The 16,203-nt window shown below is 37.9% G+C and overlaps 1 protein-coding gene across 1 annotated transcript in view; it reads left to right on the top strand.

The window, feature by feature from the left end:
* The first annotated feature begins 1,020 nt into the window (after nucleotides 1-1,020).
* zfpm2b (zinc finger protein, FOG family member 2b) overlaps nucleotides 1,021-16,203 on the top strand; it is a 157,771-nt gene continuing 142,588 nt past the window's right edge. The window contains exon 1 of the mRNA XM_055219489.2: nucleotides 1,021-1,421. Within this exon, the coding sequence (XP_055075464.2) occupies nucleotides 1,382-1,421 (40 nt within the window). The 5' untranslated portion in view covers nucleotides 1,021-1,381. The remainder of the gene's footprint in view (nucleotides 1,422-16,203) is intronic.

The raw sequence follows: 16,203 nt of genomic DNA, 5'->3' as shown, positions 1-16,203 counted from the left end.
AGAGAGAGAGAGAGAGCAGTTGAGCCATAAGACATGATTTTTGTTGTGCCACATCTCAGCATTTTATAATGTGGAGAAGTATGAAAGGAAAGTTTTTTGGAGAACCAAAAATGATAGGGAATCGCTGCAAAGAACCCTTTTTAAAGATTCTTTAGCTTTCCCCACTTTGATTCACATTTCTTAATAAACACTTGATGTCTCAAAGAATCTAGATTTATCTAGATATATTTTGGCCTTCATAGACAGAGGTCCTAAGTCATCTCAGCATATTTGCTGTGTTTCAAACGAGAATGGGCCAAAAACCAGACACACATATGGCGAAAAAAGACACATATAGGTAGGCAGATCATAAGATTTATAATAAAATACTAGCATATTACTTACTGCAAACTGCACTGCCCTTACTTAAAAACAAATTAGTATAACACTTAAAACGAATGTGTTAAAATATCAGATATCAGAAAAATTGACACACCCTTTCTTAGAGTGAAGAAACAGAATGCATAAAGCAACGGTTTCAACACTTACTATGACCTCAATGCATTTTATGTTTAATTCAGCATTCATTAGTTTTTGCTCAGATAATTTTAAAAACATTTCCAAAAACGTTTGGCAGTCTGATAATAATGATTATATAAATAACAATGATTATAAATAATGATTCAAAATAAAGATTGATGCTGATATTATTTTTGTTACATTGGAAATTAGGTCATTTTAAGGTGCATGTGGTTCAAGTGTTTCCATGCAGGTGCATAATGAAAATAATGAAATAATAAATATCTCTATAGAGCATTCTGCATACTTTAAAAACAGCAGAATGGTAGCATAGGCCTATATATTTTTCCATTGAGAGCCCAGTCTAAGTTTTGACTACTTTAGACTTTTACATGTGTTCGTTACTGTTATTATTCAGTTGTTAAAATACACGAAACAGCGTATTTGTAATTGAAAATGAATGACTAAAGTTAACTTTTGAGAAGTGAAGAACACACCTGTGTAAAACTGACACATAAAAGCTTCATATACAAAATCATTTCAGCTTAGACCGAACAGATAAAAACAGACAAAAGAATAAAAAAATCATCAATGAAAAAATAGCTTGATGTTCATTGATATGAATACTTGAATGAATGCGCTTGACAGAGTAGCGCTGCGGCAGTCCAGTGGGCTCAAACCTCCCCCTGCAACAAAACCACAGCACGCGCTCTTCCGCGCTGTCAGTGCGCGCGCGGATCATAGCACAACTTAACCCCGTACAGGACGAATCTGATAAAGCCTGACTGAGATCTGAAACACATTTGAGTCTTGCAGAGTCTGTCTGTATTTGGATGAATCGCAGCATTATTTTATAATCTCGAGTTCATCGCGAGGAGCAGGAATGTCCCGCAGGAAACAGAGCAATCCCAAGCAATTTAAACGTGAGTTTTCTTTATCATTTTATCATAACGTTTTATTTGTACTTTTTCTTAATGCTGTCGGTCAGACATGTTGTTTGTAGTAGGTTTAATACAGCTTAGTTACATTAAGAAATGTCTGATGTCTTTATATTAGCCTATATTAACTTACTGATCCGTCGATCGATCTTGATTGTTGTCTTGTTTGACGCGTCCATCATAATATCAAAGTAACGTTAGCCTACAGTAATTAGGCTATTATTTCAATAAAAAATGTCTTTACTTAACACAATTTCTATCAAGATCTTTGAAAGATGATACTAATGAGCTCACCATAAGTTGTGACATTTAACTTTTAATTAGAAAAGTACGTTTTATTTGTACGTTTTCTTAATGCTGTCGGTCAGACAGGTTGATTGTAGTAGGTTTAATACAGCTTAGTTACATTAAGAAATGTCTTTATATTAGCCTATTAACTAGCCTACTGATCAGTCGATTGATGTTGATCAAAATGATGTTGTCTGTGTGACACGTTTATTATAATATCACAGTACAGTAAATATTGTTTTAATAAAAATGTATTATTTTTGAATTTTCTTTACTTTAATGACACAATTGCTGTAAAGATCTTTGAAAGAGGATACAAATGAGCTCACCATAAGTTGTGACATTTAACATTTAATTAGAAATGACAAAGCATGTCAAATGTAACACTTGAAATAATTCTGCAATTTTTAATTAACTTAAAAGCAAAAGTTTCTACCCTTAGAATAAAAAAAATGCAAATTAAGCAACTGTTGAGAAGTTACCAGAAAAAATTAAGCTTGTAATATGACATTCCAATTTTTCCAAAATAAGTTATCCAGTTCACTTTCCTAATCTTCCTTATCAGCGTGCAGCACTAGGAATCTTTTAGTGCTAAATTTGTTTACTTAGCACTCCTACCCTATCAGTTCCCATCATATCTGTGTTGTGCTTTTCAACATCTGCGTTTCTTGTAATACATCAGTTCGCAGACAGTTGCCACAACTTTCTTGATTAATTAGAAACAGTAGAGAGGTTGCACAGCAGAAAGAGAGAGAGAGAGAGAGAGAGAGAGAGAGAGAGAGAGAGAGAGAGAGAGAGAGAGAGAGAGAGAGAGAGAGAGAGCGTTTTCCCCAGCCACCTGCTCATAGCAAAGGACAAAGAGGTTGTTATGGTAGAGATGTTCCTCATTTTTTCACATTTTGTTCCCAATTGAACACATTTTGCCCTGTTATCTGAACCCTGGCGATTCAGGCTGGATTTTCATATTTTGCCTATTCCATTTTCTGGGGTGCCCTCTGCGAGGCAGATAAAGCCAGAGTACTGAAAGAGCTCCATTAATTTGCCCCGATGACTGTGGCGATAAGGGCAGATAATGGGGCAGATAAACTGGGGAAGATATACCATCAGAGACCTCATTATTACCATTAGAATTCCAGCCCAGCAGTCTGCTCGAGCCTGATAATCCCTCCCCCATCCTCTTCTTCGGATGATAAGACAAGGAATAGTCAGTCTGCAGTCTCTTTATTAGCCGGCCTGGATATTCCGATAATATTGTGATAAATTATGTATTTTCTCTTTTCTTATTGGAAGATCTCTGTCTCTCCTTAAGGACAGATAATAAGGGCATTCAGGGCCATCTTCTCTTCTTTTCCCAACCCTCCCCCCTCAACTAATATGTTTAGGGTTGTATTGTAATAAGAGGTGGATGGTAAAAGCTGATAGGACGGTCAAGGTGTTTTGATGGGAGAGACATCATCACTGCTATCAGTGCAGATGGGTTCCAGCTGTTCATCTCTACCTGTTATCACCCTGTTGTGGCCAAACGCAGTCTACATGTGCTCAGATTTGGCAAAGGTTTGCTTCTGCGGGTTTGTCAAATTTGTGACAGCAGATTAAAAGGCCAGAACAGTTAAAGCAAGTCTAGCTCTGGCACTCTTATAGTGTTATTTGAAAACACAGGCTATGTTTGTATATTGTTTTATTGTGTATCTCAGTACGTATTTGAGAAGTTTGTACATGTTACTCGCTGGTCTATTTATGAGACACCTTGTATAATGTTATTTATATTCAGCAGATGTAAAACGGTCTGGTTGCATTCAATTTATAGAATTTTGTAAAAAAAAAAGAATACAATATATACGCAAAGCAAACCTTTTACAAATAAAATATTAAGATGAGGCTTCATTGATAAAACATCAGATAGACAGTTCAAAATAAAGAAAAGTACCGGAGCACTTTCTGCATGTCTAATGTTACTAATGTTAGTGGTACATTTTCATAGCTAATGTGATGAACTACAGGTCTGGTTCTTCTGCTGGTTCACTACATCCGATATTAATGATTTTAAATGACAAAGCTGCAGCATCAATTGTTTGCAGATGTCATTTGGTTTGATATTTTGTTTTTTAATGTAAAGAAATTCATTTGTAAGTGTGGCCTAAATGTTTTTTTTTTTTACTTTAGATTTCAAAATATTAAACTAGATGACATAGAATCAAGACTTAAGCTAGTTTCCGCTCTTGCACTGTCAGCAACTCTTTTTCTCTTTCATCGTTTATAATCTTCAATTATTTATTTGGTGCCTGTTGTGGCTGCCACTGCTAACTTTGTGCTGTCAGAATATGATAGTTTATTTCATTATTATACCATATCAGGGAATGTCAGATTTGTTGCCTCTCCTTTATTCTTTTTTTAATCTGTTTTGATTAACTTCATCTGCCAACTGTCAGCATGAGGCATCGCTCAGTCGCGGTCTATCTCTCATAGATCAGTGCAATATGAAGAGAGGGCTTATTGCTTGCCAACTTTCTCAGGAGCATCTGTTCAGCCCTAATGAGCTATGAAGTGCTGTTGCTTACTAGACTGCAAAAGGAGGAGGGGAGATGGGATGCCAGCCGCATGTCTCACTCTCCTCCAGGAACGCTGTGAGACAGACGAGTTCAGGAATGCTGCTACTGTTTGTCTTTGTTAAGCCGATAGTTCTGCTCCAACAATTCCTGAATAGCTTTGTTGGATTGATTAGTGATACTTTAGGAATAATGTACAATCAGCTGATCCTTATCACTAAATAAACCCAGATGGCAAATGGAAGTAAAATATATATTTGTCTTGAAATTTGTTTTGTTATGTGAGAAGAAAAAGAGTGTGGAGTGATACACAAGACTCTGTATAGGAAATCTGTTCACTGGGACAATGACTATTATATAAAAATCAATTTTTGATATCATTATATAAATATCATTATTAAGAGGTTTAGGTCCAGGATGGCATGGAATAATTCTTGTTATTGCAAAAGGGTTTCTCAGAAAACATTTTGTGTTGTTATTCTTTGCAGTACTCATAAAAAAACTTCCTAAGAACCAAAATCAAAAATAGCTTTTCAAACAAAATAACATACCGTGTGAGGGCCAGATAATTTTTTTAATACCTTGTGTACTGATAATTGTGTTAATTTACAAATTAATTAGCAAGAAAACTAGACTAATACACAGCTCTGTGAAAACTAAAATTTCACACTCATTCAAAATATTAAAAACTAAAGTCACAATCATCCTGTATACTATTTACACAAATTTATCTGTAAAAATCCACTGGCCTTAAGTTGAAAACCCTTAATTTAACTTCCTTTGCATGGAACCTTAACAGAATTATACCTTGTTATTAATGCCAAAATCATTCATTAACCATTCACTTTTTTGGAATATAAGAGGTTACGGAATCGATGGCAAAAACATATATATATATATATATATATATATATATATATATATATATATATATATATATATATATATATGTTATAACAATATCTAAAGAAATGGGTGGCCAATGGCTAATTTAATGTATTTATATATGAATATTTCATAAAACTGCTAAAATATAACTGATCACTTCATTTAGTAAATAAAATAAAATAAAATAAAATAAAATAATACTGGCTAAGCATGCCTGAGCATAGAGGGAATTTAGTGTTTTGGGTGTTCCTCAGGCACGTGCACAGATAGGGCTCAACCTGTGCAGAACACATGCCCTTTTTGTCCTTACACTCCGAAGTGTCCTTTTTTGAAGGTGTTTTGTTAATTTTTTAAATATATAAATCAATGCTATTGTTAACCATTTACATCTGTTTGTTTTACAAATATATTTATCAAATAAAATGTATAAAATATATGTATATTTGAATCCGCTCAAACTGTCAGTCAAACCTCTTAACTCTGCCCCCTGAGTGCAGCAAGCTTCAAGTTCCACAGCAGTCAGAGCAGCTGAACGTCTTGCAACGGTAAATAAATATCTTGTTGTTTGACTACAATGCTGTCTCATTAAGAAAGTAACACTAGTGTGTCTATAACGGCGCATGTTTTAGAACTTTAAGCCGAATTATCCATAGATGGGATAGGGCGAGTGGGCAATCAGGGGGCACAAAGGGCTCCAAACTGTGACCAAAATGAGTTTTTGACAAAGCGCAAGCAATTTTTTAAACAAGTGTTCACCCATGTGAAGGGCACCCGTGAAAACAATACGGAATGCAGGGTCGGGTTTTTACCGCTTTTTTGCATGACGCGTCTCAATCGTTTAATTACACAGCCCAGTCAACACATCTCACTCAGACCCGCGAGAAGACGAGCCTGCCCGGGTAAATGTCTAGCCTACATTAACACCACAAACATTACAGATTAGAAAGACATCAGATGCCCAGTTAAGGATAACTGGATAGAAGACGAGAAACGTGTAACGGATACAAGTATGTACAGTATATTGCCCTGGCACTCATTACAATATGCTATCTGGATATAACTTATTCTATATGTATGTATCTTATGCCTTGAATTAGTCAAGGGAGTTGTATGATTATTTGGTTCATAACTTTTTATTCTGAAATCAAATGCATAGAGTTAAGTCTATTTAGTATTAAGTATATTTTCAATTTTGCAGTTATTTGCACCTTCAAAAAAACCAAGGTCTCAGCACATTTTTAGCTAGGTAGGCAGATACATGTTGGATATGCTAATGGTATGGCTATAATATAATATAATCTCCAATTTTGATCTTTAATTTCCTATTTCCCCCTCTTCTCAATGGCAAACATAGACATGTTATCCAAATAATAAAAAATAGCTTATAAAACCAAACAGAATAGCTTTTTTTCTTCAAACATATTTTCATTTAACTTTATGTATGCAAAGCAGAGGAAAAAATTTAAATTAATATATTCTACAATTAAATAAGAGCGAGTACACAAGAACAGTTCACAAACACATGACTACAAATAGGCCTAATACAGACAACCACCCAGGATGTACATTTTCAATCATTAATAGTGATTAAATATAAAGCTTTTAAGACGATTATTATGTGATATTTATTTGGAGGGGTGCCCTTTTTCAGTTTCAGTACATGCCCCTCAAAAGGTCTGTGCACGGCCCTGGTGTTCCTACTGCATACATTTACACATACAGACATTATAGTCCAGTAAAGAACATGTTACAATGTAAACATTTTATATTCATACAAAACACAAGTAATTTAGTGCAAAACACATGTGACACTAAATGAACATACAGATTGGGAAAAGTGCAGTTCAGTTTGTGCAATTGAATGGATAGATAATAAATACTGTGTATTGGACAAAGAGGGAAATCAAGGGAGTGTGTTTAAAAAAGTCAAGTATGAACTGCGATTATGGGACGTTTTAAATCTTTTATCTGATAGTTCTTATTTTGATCAGTCTATATGCAAGTGCTCTACAAAATACAACCAAACAAACAAACAAATAGAAAAGCATTACAGCTGTATAAAAGGCCACCATTAAACCACATATGCAGTCCTCAGGAACCAAAGCTGTAAAAGAGGTTACGGAATCGATGGCAAAAACAAGATAAGCAAGATGTTTATTTGACAAGCCTTAATCATTGATGCCCTGCTCTATCAATGATGTCCAGCATCTCTAACAGAACACAACACATTTTTATTTTACTCACCTTCATTAGGCACAAAGAGTTCAATGATGTTAAATCAATAGCTGTTGTCAGATGTGCAGACTGGTGGCTGGTTTTTAATGTGAACAATACAACAGCTCAATTAGGGTGTTTGCATTGAAGACTTTGTTCGTGTAGTAATGTTCCTGTAGCTCAACTAGTAGAGAATTGTGTTTGCAGAGCAAAGGCAGTGGAAAACGCACATACAGATAACGCATGTTCGGATAAAAAAATCATATGCATTGTAAGTTGCTTTGTAAAAAAGCATCTGACAAATGCATAAATGTAAATCTAATGTAAACAGAGCTTCCTATGTTTTTTGTTGTTGTTGTAGTCTGTGTGTCCAGATACTAAGGATGTGCATTTATGTCATTTTTTCATTACGATTAATCCATAGGTCTGAAAAACGAGTACTCTGTTAACTGGGGGCAGGGAAATCAAAGGGGCATCATGGTGAAAATTTAAATATTTTTATTAAAAACACTTAAATAAAACTTAATTTTGAAGAAACTATGACAGAAAAATGAACACATACTAGATTATTAATATATTCAAATTTTTTAACAGAAACCTCTAACAGGAATAGCTGCGTGGCGAAGTAAAACTAAAAGGTTAATTAAAACTGCAAGCAGTGATGGAAGGGCCCTCGCACACCTGACACCGCCACGCCGTGGCCTGAGACGAATTAAAGGGAACAGTAGTAACTAGGCCTGTAAGCATGTAAACATAGGGGCACCATTTAAAAGTGTAGGATAATGTGCCACCTTTCCGGTTGCTAATTACAAATGACAGCGAGGTAGCATCGTGTAAGATAGCATGAGAGAGAGAGAGTGAGTGAGCGAGTGTGTGTGTGTATGAGTGACTACATGTAAATATTGGCACGTAGATGTGTTCTGTCCAGGACTCTTATCAATCATGTGAAGTTTGGGACAAATCCGACATTGCATTATCATTGTAAACATGTTACTTCCTGTTACCAGCTGGTGGCGCTATGACCGTAACTGACTATTGGCATCATAAGTGACTATCAGTGATGGGAGTAACGCGTTACTGTAACTCCACTATTTTTTTTAAATCAAGTAACGCAATTACAATTACTGAAATTTAAATGAGTTCGTTACGCGCGTTACTCTATTTTGTAAAAAATAGACAAGACATATCTGACGTCGCAGGACTGTAGTTGGCGGCGCAATGATTCATTACACTTCATCATAGCTGACAGTGCATATAGAATGAACATGAAAAATCTAAACGGGACAACATACCTTTGTTTAAAAATTGTGCGCAAGTCATAATCCATCCGGTCTCATGTTTGTAAATTATCTTCACCAAGCAATCGCAGTATGACATCAACTTGCATTTGTAGTCCACAAAGGTAATAAATCTAAGAAATGATCATATATTCTTAGATGTTTACATCGGCTTCATGGAAGAGAACGATCCGCGATTGTTGTTTCCACTAAAATATTCACACTGCGGTGTACACCCGTGTTAAAACTCCATAGTATGTGTGAGCTCGCTTTTAGTTTTAGTTTCAGTCTCTCCGTATCCGAACAAAAAATCCACTCGCTCTGTGTCCAATCCATCTGACAAAACAATCCACTCGCTCTGTGTCCATCCGACAAAACAATCCACGTAGCCTACTCCGTTTTCTGAATAAATATCTTCCTTTAATCCTGTGTATCATTTAAATCCAACAGAAAACAAACAATATATGACCAAAGAGCGCAGTCCCTGTGGCAAGCTTCACAAGCTGTGTTCCAATTCAAGTGCTGCACCCTACTAAGCATGCAATAAAAGGTGAGCACTTGCCCATTCAAGGCGCTCAGAAGTTCGCGAAGAGAACTGAAATGAGACGGTCTAACCTTCGGAGGACCCATAATTTGCCTCATCTGCTGCACACGCATCGTGCCTGTCAGCAGGACACAGCGGAGACGTTTCTAACTTATTAAAATAAATATGAAATCAGAAAAATTATAATTTATTTTAGAAAATTTGACATGTTGACACAATTGTCTCCAAATTTTTAAAGAGACACTACACAATTTTAACACATTTTATATTTTTGTAAACATGCAGAATATTTGCCTAAATGGTCTAAATGATATACATAAATAAACAAAGTTTAAATATTAAGATAATTTCTAACAAAAATATTCAAAGGTTGAATCTAAAGCAAAATAGGCTCCTACAGTATGTGATATATTAGAGTCTTACGTGTAAAATAGCCCATCCATATCATTTTACTGTTTGACTGTTCAGTACTGTTCATATTTACATTTAAAAAGCAGACATAAAAGTAACTTAAAAGTTACTTTTCTAAATAACTAATTACTTTTGATATACAGTAACCGGTAGAGTAATTCAGTTACTTTTAAAAGAAGTAATTAGTAACTGTAACTAATTACTAATTTTTTAGTAACTTGCCCAACACTGGTGACTATTGACATGTAGATGTGTTCAGTCCAGGACTCTTATTAATCATGTGAAGTTAGGGAAAGATCGGACATTGCATAATCAGTGTAAACATGTCACTTCCTGTTATCAGCTGGTGGCGCTATAACCATAAGTGACTATTGACATGTAGATGTGTTCAGTCCAGGACTCTTATTAATCATGTGAAGTTTGGGACAGATCAGACATTGCATAATCAGTGTAAACATGTCACTTCCTGTTGTCAGCTGGTTGTGCTATAACCATAAGTGACTATTGACATGTAGATGTGTTCAGTCCAGGACTTTTATTAATCATGTGAAGTTAGGGAAAGATCGGACATTGCATAATCAGTGTAAACATGTCACTTCCTGTTATCAGCTGGTGGCGCTATAACCATAAGTGACTATTGACATGTAGATGTGTTCACTCCAGGACTCTTATTAATCATGTGAAGTTTGGGACAGATCAGACATTGGATAATCATTGTAAACATGTCACTTCCTGTTGCCAGCTGGTGGCGCTATAACCATAAGTGACTAATGACATGTAGATGTGTTCACTCCAGGACTCTTATTAATCATGTGAAGTTTGGGACAGATCAGACATTGGATAATCATTGTAAACATGTCACTTCCTGTTGCCAGCTGGTGGCGCTATAACCATAAGTGACTATTGACATGTAGATGTGTTCAGTCCAGGACTCTTATTAATCATGTGAAGTTTGGGACAGATCAGACATTGGATAATCATTGTAAACATGTCACTTCCTGTTGCCAGCTGGTGGCGCTATACCCATAAGTGACTATTGACATGTAGATGTGTTCAGGTCATGACTCTTAGCAATCATGTGAAGTTTGGGACAGATCGGACACTGTATGCCTGAGTTCCAGCAACCTGTTTCATAGCGAAACATCAAACTTTGGCTGGCCGAAATAGACACAAATTTTAATATAGAATCAAATCCTTCGCAATTTAGCATCACAAAGGCCTTAAGATGACACTCGCCAAATATGATGATGATCCGACGAAAACTGTAGGAGGAGTTAGTTAAAGTATGACTGCTGGAAATGAGAAAAACTGAGCCAAAATCTGAGAAATAATTCAAAATAGCTGACTTCCTGTTTGGTTTAGGGCGTTGCTCCAAGAGACTTTTTTGTAGGGCTTGTAATAATACATGAGCATACCGAAATTCGTACATGTAAGTTAAACACAGTCCAAGGGCTGCTTCATTCAATATTTGAAAGTGGCGCTAAAACATGTTCCTTCAGGTTGCCAGCTGGTGGCGCTATGGCTATAAATGAAAATTGTTATGTAGATGTGTTCAGGTCAGGACTCTTAGCAATCATGTGAAATTTGGGACAGATCGGACACTGTACAGTATGCATGAGTTCCAGCAACTTCCTGTTTCATTGGAAAACATCAAACTTTGTCGGGCCAGAACCGACACAAATTTTTACGTAGAGTCAAATCCTTCGCAATTTAGCATCACAAAGGCCTTAAGATGACACTCACCAAATATGAAGATGATCCGACGAAAACTGTAGGAGGAGTTAGTTAAAGTATGACGCCTGGAAATGACAAAAACTGCGCCCAAATCACAAAAATAACTCAGAATAACTGACTTCCTGTTTGGTTTACGGCTTCGCTCCAAGAGACTTTTTTGTAGGTCTTGTCATGCTACAGACGCGTACCGAATTTCGTAATTGTACGTCAAACACAGTCCGAGGGCTGCTTCGTTGAAAATTTGTAGGTGGCGCTATAGAGCCATTTTCTCACGCCTAATTCTAAAGCATACACCACATGTAAATTTTCATCACTCTTGACATCTGTGCAAAATTTCATGAGTTTTCGAGTATGTTTAGGCCCTCTAAAGTCCCGCTGAAGTCGGAGAAAAAGAAAAAAAAAAAATATATAGCTGCAAGCAGCGATGGCGGGCCCTCGCACGATATTTTACCGCTACACGGTGCCTCCGAGAAAACGATGCACGGTGGGCATGTGCATCAAGTGGGTAAATATCAGTGGACTATTTCATGTTGCTACTGACCAATTTGGGTACTGTAGGTAAAAGAAACCCCACATTTTAGACAAACGGGGGCGCTAGTGAGCCACTAAATAGACACGCCTTTCTCTGACCTTTTTGTCAACACTTAACAGCCGACAACTCTGATGTGTGTGCCAAATTTGAAGTTAATCTAAACACGCCAAGAGCCTTAAATATGCCTGAAATAAATGTAAAGTTTGACGCGTTGCCATGGGAACAGCGTTCGAGATGTCAAAAATTCCTTCGCAATTTAGCGTCTACAATGTCTCAGCATCATGTTGACCACTTCTGGAGTCAATCACATTATTTCCCTAGAAGGAGTATTTAAAAGTTCACTGCATGCAACTGTAAGGCTTAAATATGCCTTTAAAATGAGAGTAAAGTTTGACACGTTGCCATGGGAACAGCCTTCAAGATATCAAAAATCCCTTCGCAATTTATCATCTACAATGTCTCAGTATCATGTTGACCACTTTTGGTGTCAATCGCATGAATATCCTAGAAGGAGTATTTAAAAGAACATTGGATGGAACAGTCAAAAAAATCAACCTTTATGACTGCAACACTTCCTGGCGCCTGGTGGTGGCGCTATACCCGGGAGTCACAATAGGCACATCGATGCGATCGGAATCTTCAGACGAACAAACACCCCGCGTGTCATCACAATAAGACATTTTTTGCCTTAGATATTAGACACTTCCTGTTTCTCTGATTTCGCCATGAATTTGTCGCCTCGCCATGGCAGAACCGTTCGAGATATCAAAAATCCCTTCGCAATTTAGCAAGTACAATGTCTTGACATCCTGATCACCACGTTTGGTGTCAATCCCATGAATCCACTAGGAGGAGTATTTAAAAGTTCACCGCATGCATTTTTTAAACAATCCAAAATGGCCGACTTCCTGTTGGGCGGAGCTAATATGTTAGAGTACGAAAGTTGTTCGGGTCGATGAGATCTATATGCGTACCAACTTTCGTACATGTGCGTACATGCTTGCCCGGTCTGTGCACCAATGTTTGTTTTTGCAATACAGGGGGCGCTACAGAGCCCCAGTGCCACGCCCGTGTTTCAGCCTTTGCATGAGCCTAGTGGTATAGGACTCTGACATGTGTGCCAAGTTTCAAGAGTTTTCGAATATGTTAAGGGACCCAAATTAGGTCAAGTGTTGAAAAAAATAAAAAATAAAAAAATAAAAATAATAATCCTAAGGAAAACAATAGGGCTTCGCACCTTTCGGTGCAGGCCATTCTGGCCTGCTCCTCGGTGCTCGGGCCCTAAATATAGCTGCAAGCAGCAATGGCGGGCCCTCGCACGTTTTTTTACCGCTACACGGTGCGTCCAAGAAAACGATGCACGGTGGGCAAGGGCATCAAGTGGGTAAAATATCAGTGGGCTATTTAATGTCGTTTCTGAGCCATTTGGGGACTGTAGGTAAAAGAAACCCCACATTTTAGACAAACAGGGGCACTAGTGAGCCACTTAAGAGACACGCCTTTATCTGACCTTTTTGTGCACACTTAACAGCCGAAAACTCTGATGTGTGTGCCAAATTTAAAGTTCAACTTAGCACGCCAAGAGCCTTAAACATGCCTAAAATTAAAGTAAAGTTTGACGCGTTGCCATGGGAACAGCGTTCGAGATGTCAAAAATTCCTTCGCAATTTATCATCTACAATGTCTCGGCATCATGTTGACCACTTCTGGAGCCAATCACATTATTTCCTGAGGAGGAGTATTTAAAAGTTTACCGCATGCATCTGTAAGGTTTAAATATGCCTTTAAAATGAAAGTAAAGTTTGACGCATTGCCATGGGAACAGCGTTTGAGATATCAAAAATCCCTTCACAATTTATCATCTACAATGTCTCGGCATCATGTTGACCACTTCTCGTGTCAATCGCATGAAAATCCTAGAAGGAGTATTTAAAAGTTAACTGTGTGCAACTGAAAGGCTTAAAAAATGCCTTTTAAATGAAAGTAAAGTTTGACGCGTTGCCATGGGAATAGCATTTGAGATATCAAAAATCCCTTCGCAATTTATCATCTACAATCTACAATCTCGGCATCATGGTGACCACTTTTGGTGTCAATCGCATGAAAATCCTAGAAGGAGTATTTAAAAGAACATTGCATGGAACTGTAAAAAAAATCCACTTTTGTGAATGACATACTTCCTGGCGCCTGGTGGTGGCGCTATACCCATGAGTCACAATAGGCACATCAATGCGATCGGAATCTTCAGACAAACAAACACCATGCGTGTCTTCACAATAAGACATTTTTTGCCTTAGATATAAGACACTTCCTGTTTCTCTGAATTCGCCATAAATTTGTCGCCTCGCCATGGCAACACCGTTCGAGATATCAAAAATCCCTTCGCAATTTAGCAAGTCCAATGTCTCAGCATCATGTTCACAACGTTTGGTGTCAATCGTATGAATTTTCTAGGAGAAGTATTTAAAAGTTCATGACTTACACACTTCCTGGCACCTGGTGGTGGCGCTATACCCGGGAGTCACAATAGGCACATCGATGCGATTGGAATCTTCAGAAGAACAAACACACCGCATGGCATCACAATAAGACATTTTTTGCCTTAGATATTAGACACTTCCTGTTTCTCTGATTTCGCCACAACTTTGTCGGCTCGCCATGGCAGAACCGTTCGAGATATCAAAAATCCCTTCGCAATTTAGCAAGTCCAATGTCTCGACATCATGTTCACCACTTTTGGTGTCAATCGCATGCATCCTCTAGGAGGAGTATTTAAAAGTTCAACGCATGCATTTTTTAAACAATCCAAAATGGCCGACTTCCTGTTGGGCGGAGCTTAAATGTTAGAGGGCGAAAGTTGTTCGGGTCGATGAGCTCTATATGCGTACCAACTCTCGTACATGTGCGTACATGTTTGCACGATCTGTGCGTCAATGTTTTTTTTTGCATTACAGGGGGCGCTACAGAGCCCCCGTGCCACGCCCGTGTTCCAGCCTTTGCCCGTTTGCAATGACGGACGACTCTGACGTCTGTGCCAAATTTCAAGAGTTTTCGAGTATGTTAAGGCACCCAAAATGGCCAAAAGTGTTAAAAAAAATAAAAATAAAATATAGCTGCAAGCAGCAATGGCGGGCCCTCGCACGTTTTTTTACCGCTACACGGTGCCTCCGAGAAAACGATGCACGGTGGGCAAGTGCATCAAGTGGGTAAATATCAGTGGACTATTTTATGTTGTTACTGACCCATTTGGGGACTGTAGGTAAAAGAAACCCCACATTTTAGACAAACGGGGGCGCTAGTGAGCCACTTAAGAGACACGCCTTTATCTGACCTTTTTGTCAACACTTAACAGCCGACAACTCTAATGTGTGTGCCAACTTTTAGGTTAATCTAAGCATGCCAAGAGCCCTAAATATGCCTGAAATAAAAGTAAAGTTTGGGGCGTTGCCATGGGAACAGCGTTCGAGATATCAAAAATCCCTTTGCAATTTATCATCTACAATGTCTCAGCATCATGTTGACCACTTTTGGTGTCAATCGCATGAAAATCCTAGGAGGAGTATTTAAAAGTACACCGCATGCAACTGTCAAAAAATCCACCTTTTGTGACTGCCACACTTCCTGGTGCCTGTTGGTGGCGCTATACCCGAGACTCACAATAGGCACATCGATGCGATCGGAATCCTTGGCCGAACATACACACTGCATTTTTATCCCAATAAGACATTTTTTGCTTTAGATATTAGACACTTCCTGTTTCTCTGAATTCGCCATGAATTTGTCGCCTCACCATGGCAACACCGTTCGAAATATCAAAAATCCCTTCGCAATTTAGCAAGTCCAATGTCTCAGCATCATGTTCACCACGTTTGGTGTCAATCGTATGAATTCCCTAAAAGAAGTATTTAAAAGTTCATGACTAACACACTTCCTGGCGCCTGGTGGTGGCGCTATACCTGAGACTCACAATAGGCACATCGATGCGATCGGAATCTTCAGACGAACAAATGCCTCGCTTGGCATCACAATAAGACATTTTTTGCCTTAGATATTAGACACTTCCTGTTTCTCTGATTTCGCCACAACTTTGTCGCCTCGCCATGGCAGGACCGTTCGAGATATCAAAAATCCCTTCGCAATTTAGCAAGTACAATGTCTTGACATCATGATCACCACGTTTGGTGTCAATCCCATGAATCCCCTAGAAGGAGTATTTAAAAGTTCACCGCATGCATTTTTTAAACAATCCAAAATGGCAGACTTCCTGTTGGGCGGAGCTAAAATGTTAGAGGGCGAAAGTTGTTCGGGTCGATGAGATCTATATGCGTACCAA

This window comes from Misgurnus anguillicaudatus, chromosome 20 (assembly GCF_027580225.2).
Source record: "Misgurnus anguillicaudatus chromosome 20, ASM2758022v2, whole genome shotgun sequence".
In the NCBI taxonomy this organism is placed as follows: Eukaryota; Metazoa; Chordata; class Actinopteri; order Cypriniformes; family Cobitidae; genus Misgurnus; species Misgurnus anguillicaudatus.
The sequence above is the reverse complement of the archived record's forward strand: the minus strand, read 5'-3'. Positions and strand labels throughout refer to the sequence as shown.